The sequence below is a fragment of the Heptranchias perlo genome, chromosome 3 (assembly GCF_035084215.1).
Source record: "Heptranchias perlo isolate sHepPer1 chromosome 3, sHepPer1.hap1, whole genome shotgun sequence".
Classification (NCBI taxonomy): domain Eukaryota; kingdom Metazoa; phylum Chordata; class Chondrichthyes; order Hexanchiformes; family Hexanchidae; genus Heptranchias; species Heptranchias perlo.
In genome coordinates this window covers 93950986-93959349 of record NC_090327.1, presented here as the reverse complement: position 1 = coordinate 93959349, position 8364 = coordinate 93950986, and the positions used below count along the sequence as shown (strand labels likewise).

The 8364-nt window shown below is 38.6% G+C and overlaps 1 protein-coding gene across 1 annotated transcript in view; it reads right to left on the bottom strand.

Moving 5' to 3' along the window:
* Window positions 1-827: 827 nt before the first annotated feature.
* LOC137317559 (mediator of RNA polymerase II transcription subunit 30-like) overlaps window positions 828-8364 on the bottom strand; it is a 50320-nt gene continuing 42783 nt past the window's right edge. Inside the window, exon 5 of the mRNA XM_067980815.1 lies at window positions 828-7623. Coding sequence (XP_067836916.1) covers window positions 7528-7623 — 96 coding nt within the window. The 3' untranslated portion in view covers window positions 828-7527. The remainder of the gene's footprint in view (window positions 7624-8364) is intronic.

Sequence of the window (8364 nt, the reverse complement as noted above, 5' to 3'; positions counted from 1 at the left end):
GGGTTAAATTACAAGGAGCGATTACACAAACTAGGGTTGTATTCCCTGGAATTTAGAAGATTAAGGGGTGATCTGATTGAAGTTTTCAAGATATTAAGGGGAACTGATGGGGTAGATGGAGAGAGACTATTTCCGCTGGTTGGGGAGTCTGGGACTAGGGTTCATAGCCTAACAATTAGAGCCAGGACTTTCAGAGGTGAAGTTAGGAAACACTTCTATACGCAAAGGGTGATAGAAGTTTGGAAATCTCTTCTACAAACAGCAGTTGACGTTAGCTCAATTGTTAACTTTAAATCTGAGATTGATAGATTTTTGTTAACCAAAGGTATTAAGAGATATGGGGCTAAGGCAGGTACATGGACTTAGGTCAGAGATCAGCCATGATCTCACTGAATGGCAGAATAGGCTCGAGGGGCTAAATTGCCTACTCCTGTTCCTATGTTTCTAAATATAGAATCATTTCTAGTCTTGATTCTTTTAAATTTCATGCTGTAAGTGCTGTGATTGCACAAGCTGGACAAAGCCACCTAATCTTCTTTGTGACATGTCTGGATTATGTCGTCCTTCTCCCCTCCCCACAATTAGTCCTCACAACACAAGCACTTAAAATCCTTCTTCCAGACTTTGTTGTAAAGGTTGAAGCTTCAATTGTACTGAGCAACAAACGCAAAAGCACAATTCTGTGTGCCAAATCCTGCCTAAATATTTAGCACAGGGAAATTTATTTCAATTGACTTTATTTGGATGTTTAAAAGAAGCTTCCATCCAGAAGTACATTTCAAGCAATAAAACATTTTTGTGCCATTTGCTCAAAACAAAGACATCAATAAAGTAAAAATTGGTATTTTATTTATTGTTTTTAAAGTGTTTTTTTTAAAATCAGTTGACATTCCAAATCCTCCTCTCAGAGTAAATGGTCAACAGAAATTTCCCATCATTAGAATCATCTGGTTGCATATATAAATTTATACATTGTACTGATCAAAAGGTGAACTTCTCTTTACAGATTTTAACATTCATCTCTTAATGAAACTAGAAAATAAAATATAAATATACTACCAGCATTATCCAGTAGTCATACAAGAGGCTCAATGAACATATTCTGAGGTGCAGTTTGACAGAAGAAAATACAAAAAACAGAATTAAAAAAAGTACAGACTTTCCACATTGACATTTAGGTTTACAAAAGGCCAATGCAATACAACAACACTCAACTCCATAGTTGTGTGTTTTTAAAGCAATGAAAATACAAAAAACTCAAAGTTAGTTTACCAATGTCTTTTAATGTTGATTGAGAAAGCATACTCCTGCATTTATGAGAAATTTCCATGGAGCTTAAAGCAGTGTTATTTTTATCAACCCAATTTTATGTTAATTAACACAATGAAAATCATGTATATTATGTGAAGTGAGTTATCACATGTTCTTTCACCACAGGGACCGCAAATCCATTCCAACAAACGATAACCAATTTTATAAAAGGATCAAAAATTCTTAAAAGAGATGAAAGTAAATCAATGAAGTCAACCCTTTCCTTGAACTGCTCATTAATCTCAGCAATCTCCTGTTCTGATCTTTCAATCCATGTAGGCTGAACAAAGTGTTAAATGTATTGCACAATCATACTCATCAACCCAAGAGTTTGACATTCACTGCCATTATAAAATTTCACTAGAAATGTTTTTGTATAATGTTTTTGTGCAGTGCCTCCCCTCCGAAAAAGTATAGATGAATCCAATAGGTACTCAAGTCACAAACAGCAGTTCATAGTACAACTTCATCATAAGTCATGCTATGAACTTTAAAAGGCTGGATTTTACAGCATGTTAATGCTTCAGTTAATTGATTTGTTTTCTTCAATAGAATTTTGCCACACCCCTCCACTCCTCACAATTAGTCACTTTTTATGCATGAAACTCAAGTAAGTTTGGGCAGGTGAAATGTTGGGAGATGGTGATAAGGAGGGGAGCAAAGAAAAAGAGAAGCACATAGATCTTGATCCTGGCCTTACCAGATTGTCCCCCTCCCCACACACACACACACACACACAATTACAGCAGGAGCCACTGAGTAACAAGCAGCAATGGTGCAGTGTCTGCCAATACGCTTGAGGCCTTCTGTGACTGGTGGGACCGGAAGGACTGGAGTGCATAGTAGACACTGGGAATAATATCAAAAGTTAATTTGCTTTTGTAATTGATCTATAAAAATGACATGGCTAGCCCCAGTGTAATCAATAGAGGAACAAATTTATACCTACCCCCCACAATCCACTTTTTCAAGGGGCATAACTTTTTTTAAAAAAGCAATGACCAGATTCACCTTATCTCAGTGAGTACTAAGGCAAATTGTAGCACCCTTAGCTCCGCATGGCTGAGATTAACCATCCCAGCAATTCAACCAGGGGCTCTCCTGGTCTGTATGGCTCAGATACTCACTAGACAATTTTACTGAGGCATTAAGAAAGCTAATACCTACTTCAGTAAAGACTATGCATAACACAGCCGCCTTCTCTCAATTCTAATCTAAAACAAATCTTAATAAAAAAAAACTGCTGGGCTTTTACAATCTCCATATCAAAGAATTCTGAGAGCAAAGAATTTTAAATAGATTGCTTTTTTGGTGAATATTTATGCTATCAAGGGATATTGATCCTGGGAAATTAAATGCTTGCCTATCACAGGGATCCTGAGTCAACATCAGAAGAGTCTAGATCGAGTACAGTGCTTTAGGTGCACAGTAAAACTCCCTATACTCTGCCCAGACTCTTCTGCCCACCCCACTGCCATTTCCATTTCCACACCTGCCAACCCCTGTGGCCTGTTAGATTGCCAATTTAATGCCAAATTAGGAACAGAGTTCAGACTGCCCAAACTCATTTCATGCACAGTTGTAGGTAACTGTCTCCGTAATTTTTTCATGTCCAGGTTGTAGTGAGGTCTGAAGAAAAAGGTTGGATGTATGCACACAATAAAGAGAACACTGTAATAGTAAAATACCAAAACTGTGGGCAGTCATGTTTGCCTCAGTAAAAATGTGATCCTAGCTATGGCCCTGATTTAGGACTCTTTCAACTAGCAGGGAGAAGTGATTTTCACCCAATCAATCTGTGCTGGTTTTCAAATCAGGTCCCAGAGGTGAAAAGGCATTGCAGCATCCTTGGCCCCGCCCTATTTCTAATCTACTGCTGCCCCACGGCGACATCATCTGAAAACATGATGTCAGATGCCACATTTACGCTGACGTCACCCAGCTCTACCTCACAACCATCTCCCGCCACTGTCTCTCATTTGTCACATTACTCATCAGACAGGCAAAGATTTCCTCCAACTAAACATTGGGAAGACCGAAACCATTGTCTTTGGTCCCCGCCACAAACTCCGTTCCCTAGTCACCATCCCTCTCCCTGGCCACTGTCTGAGGCTGAACCAGACCATTTGCAACCTTGGCGTCCAATTTGACCCAGAAATGAACTTCTGATCACATATCTGCTCCATCACCAAGACCGCCTACTTCCACCTCGTAACATCGCCCGTCTCCGCCCCAGCCTCAGCTCATCTACTGCTGAAACCCTCATCCAGGCCTTTGTAACCTCCAGTCTGGACTATTCCAATGCTCTCCTGGCTGTCCTCCCATCTTCCACCCTCCATAAACTTAAGCTCATCCAAAACTCTGCTGCCCATGTCCTAACTCACACTAAGTCCCGTTCTCCTATCACCACTTTGCTCGCTGACCTACATTGGCTCCCAGTCCGGGAACGCCTCGATTTTAAAATTCTCATCCTTGTTTTCAAATCCTTCCATGGCCTCGCCCCTCCCTACCTCCATAACCTCCTCCAACCCTACAACCCTCCGAGTTCTCTGCGCTCCTCCAATTCTTGCCTCTTGTGCAACCCAATTTTAATTGCTCCACCATTGACAGCCGTGCCTTCAGCTGCCTGGGCCCTAGGCTCTGGAATTCCTCCCTAAACCTCTCTGCCTCTCTCTCTTCCATTAAGACGCTTCATAAAATTTTCTGAAATTTGGAGGATGAATGATGTGGAAAAACAAACTGATCATATAAAAATCAAGCAAATCTTCAGATGCAGAGACACAAGCCCAAAAGATATATTTACAACATGTTCACTACATAAGATACAATGCGCATAAATATTTCCATTCATATCTCAGAATGAGGGCAATAAAGCCCAACAATGAAAAATGTAAATTATCTAACTACAATTAAGATATTTGCATACAAAAATGTGACAGTTGCCAGTTTAGCACAAGTACTGTTTTAATCAAAAATACCCGAGGTTTCAGAAGGGGACACCACAATCAGAATGAATCAAAGAGGGATAAATTAATTAAGTGTGAAGTATAAATGAGTGGAGATTAGTGAATTATTCATAAAAACAGAATCAACCTTGCAATGAATTTATTTACATTGTGTTTCACTTACGCAACAGCTTTAGGGAATGAGAACCTCATTAGGTTAAAGTTAAATAAGAACATGCTTTTCACAATTAAAAGAAACACTATTTCAAATCCCATTGCCAGATCTACACCAGGGCACAACAAATGCCATTCCAATTCTACTCAACACTTGTGGTAAGGCAGTGGCATAGTAAGATGTGAATCAATTACAGGCAATAGCACAATGCATAAGAATATTAAAATAACTGAAAAACATCTATACAAAATTCTTTAATCTTTGTCCTCACCATCCTAATTACTACAATAAAAAAAAGTGGCCCAAGAGCAAAAGGTAGCTCAGTTGCAAATAACTGCCTCCCTCTCCCTTTTCTGACCCAAATTTGGTTTACACTATCCTTTATGAATCTAATCTTAGCCTTTGCACTAAACCTTTGCTCCAAACATATCATACACTGTGAAATTACTGGTTGATGAATGCTGGAGGAGAACAAAGGATTCCTATTAAACCTGACTAGTCCAATATGAAATCAGCAACTTCTAAGCAGGTAAACAAATTTGAATTGTTGACATGTGGCTCAAATCAAAAACAGCTAGTAATACATACCAATTTGCATTTACAGTTGTAGTGCAAATCTGCCAATCAATTCCTTGCACTTTATACCACACGTGCTGAGGCTGTAGCAGAAAAACAGAATGGGTCATGGATAAACATTGAAACCATTTTGATCCCACTAGTGAGTTAAGAAGTGACTCTCAAACATTATGTTAAAAAAGGGACAGGCAGCAATGCAGCAGCTTTTATGATATCAGAACAAGCGATATTCTTAGTGTTTGAAGAAAAACAATTCTTTCAGCACTGCATTATCTACACCGATAGATAGATAGATATATAATAAAAAAGGTTTATTCAGATACTTGCAAATTAAGAAACTTTGCATTTAATAAGAACATGTAGGAAATAAGTTTGGCAGAGCATCCTGGGATGTGGGTAGCTTGAAAAGCTTTCAGAACTCAAAGGTTTAATGTTCAACACAAACAAAAAAACACGATACACAATATACAATGGCCACTGAAATTTTCATTGATAAAATGCAGATATTATCTTGATAAATATGAGGGACCGGATTTTGCTCTGAAAATAACGGCGAGCCTAACAGTGCTCACGTTATTTCTGTGCAAATGGCGGAGTAATTCTGGCGACTGCACATGCGCAGTTAAACGCAGAAATCTGAAAGTTCCTCTACCAGATGCCCTGCTCCTCTGCAAGCTTTGTGGGAAGGACATCTCGTCGGCTGCCTCACTGTTCAGATAAATGGAACAGTGTGAAGTTCCTCTACTGCCCTGATGGATACAAAGTAATCTCACCAAAAAAAGGTACGTCAAGTTTTTTAAGTAAGCACCCTGTTAACGTCGTGGTAAGTCTAATGACTGCCAAACAACCTCTCTGGTGCTGAAAATTAACTTTTACAAGTGTGGAGTCTCATTCCTTCAGATTTTAATTGTTGTTGGACATTTTTTTTTACTTTTTCTTTGTCTTTTCGATCTCTAAATTCAATATTTTTTACCCTCTCTTTATTTCACTTTCGGTACCTGATCTGACATTGAATTCACTATTCTTATCTACATTTTCTGGTTCTGACTCCGAGTGGCTTATTAACATGCTTCAATCTGATTGATTATAAGGGGATAGACAGTTGCTTGCCCCGTTCACACAGGTCCCAGATGCCCGGGAGAGGGCGCCGCGCTGGATTGAGGAACTTGCCATGTAAAAGCCAATGAAAAGTCGATGGGCAAGTGCAATCTACCATACGGCGGGCGCCATTCATTCACCACTCAGAGCAAACTCCTGCCAGAGGTGTCGATCTCAGTCATTAATACTCTCAACAGATCACCTTCCTGCATCAACATGGAGTGTACTAATATTCGAGTCAGCGTTGACAGTCAATAATGTCTCCTCCCCCCAAAAGCTAAGATCCTAGATAAAATTACAACTATTATAAAGTATAACTGATTTCAAGGCTGTAATTTAATTGCCAGGTTCAGCTAACCATCATAAACTACTTGAGGCATCTTCTTGTAATTCATGATGTCATCTGAACCCTGTTGATTAGACTTATTGCCTTGTACCCTGTATAGTAATTAGTCCAAGGATTCAACAATTTTCTATGGATGTGTGAAATAGTTGTTTATAGTGCCTCACATTTTTAAAAAAAAAACATATCCTCCATGTATTACTTTATAAAACTGACCATAAATTATCTAAAATATTTTTACAGTACCCTGGAACAAATCAAGTGTAAAATATATATAATTATCAAAATAAAGATTTGCAGTTTAGTAGCGATAAACAACTAATTTTCCAAAAAGCTCTCTAAAGATCAGGATTTCTATACAACAGGAAGAATGAACTGGAACAATATAGTGCCATGGATCAGGATTTCTATGTAAAGGGACTAGATTGGAACAGTGTTTTACATATCAGGATTGCTATACAACTGGAGTGAAGTATTGGAAATCTATACTTGGATTAGGTATGAGTTTCTCTATACTCATTTTTAGTTTGAAAGGCTTTGGAGCACGTCCAGTTTCAAAGACAGCAGCAGTGGACATTGCAGATTTTGAAATCTAATCAGGACACAAAGAAACAAAAGGGCTCAGCTACATATGTAACATGAATTCACAAAAGGAAAAAAAGACAAACCTGATTAAAACAGAAAGGTAAACACACTAAATCCCACAGCTCCAACAGTCAGCCACACTGGATGGGAGTACAGTCAGATAGGGCTGCCACATATAGTCACAATTCACCTTTTACACATGGCTCCGGTTCCTTGCGAGATTAGTGTTTTTACCCTATACTGTGTCAACATGGATAATCTGGTATTTGCTACACAAGTACATTAAATATATTTCTAAAATTAATATACCGCGTAACAAAGTGACCTACAGCTCTGGAGAAGTTTTTCTGTGCACATCAAGGCACACTTTTTTTTTGCAAACAGATTTAAAGCTGCACATCAGCCATCAACCTTGGTTAGCAGGTGCTGACTCTGATTATCACCATAAACGTGCATACATTCAGTGAAAATACTAACAAATTGAATAGTTTGACTCAGTTTCTCATAGCTAGCATTGCATTAATATCCCAAATCAGGTTGCGTAGTTGATCCATTATTTGCTTCAGCTGCTGGTTTTTCTGTTTAAGTTTCTGTGAAGAAGAAAATGGAAAACATTTAGGGAAATATCAGCTCTCAACAACTGGCTTCATGTCTTTCACTTTATTTTTGTTCATTCACATAATGTTTCATAGGAAAGCCTCATTCCCCACAAGCAATCTCATTTGCTGCAGGACACACCCTGGGAAATAATCAACGGAAAATAATTCCACACGATTGTCCCCTTGGGAACTTTTTGATTTAAAGGACTGTAAATCTATGCATGTTCGATGTGTGTTCTGGATCAAAGGCAGCATTTTCCCTGAAGAGTACAACAGGTCCCCTTTCAGTATTTTGTGTGTGTGTATGTGAGCGGGGGAAAGAGAGGCAGGGGGAGGAAATGTGAAACAAAAATGTTAAAGACTAAAATGTTTGATAACATTATTAGATCTGTCTTACATCTGCAACTTCATTATATCAAGTGTTAGTTTATTTTTAATCGTTTTCAAATGCCCATACCAAAGAGACCAAATATATTACACTAATACAATTCTCCAAAAAGCATAATTACAAACCGTTACCCAACTTGTTTCCCCTCCCTTTTTTCCTGTGGAGATTCTAGAAGGGTATCCATGGAATGCAATGGATTCCAGTGACACTACTTTCACCTTCGGCTGTAAAGTGGTATTAGGCTGCAGATGGTAATAATGTGGTATAGCTATAGTGAGATAGACAAAGGTTCTCAGAGCACCCGAGATTCATCTGTACATAACAACCAAAAGAAATGTAGGGTA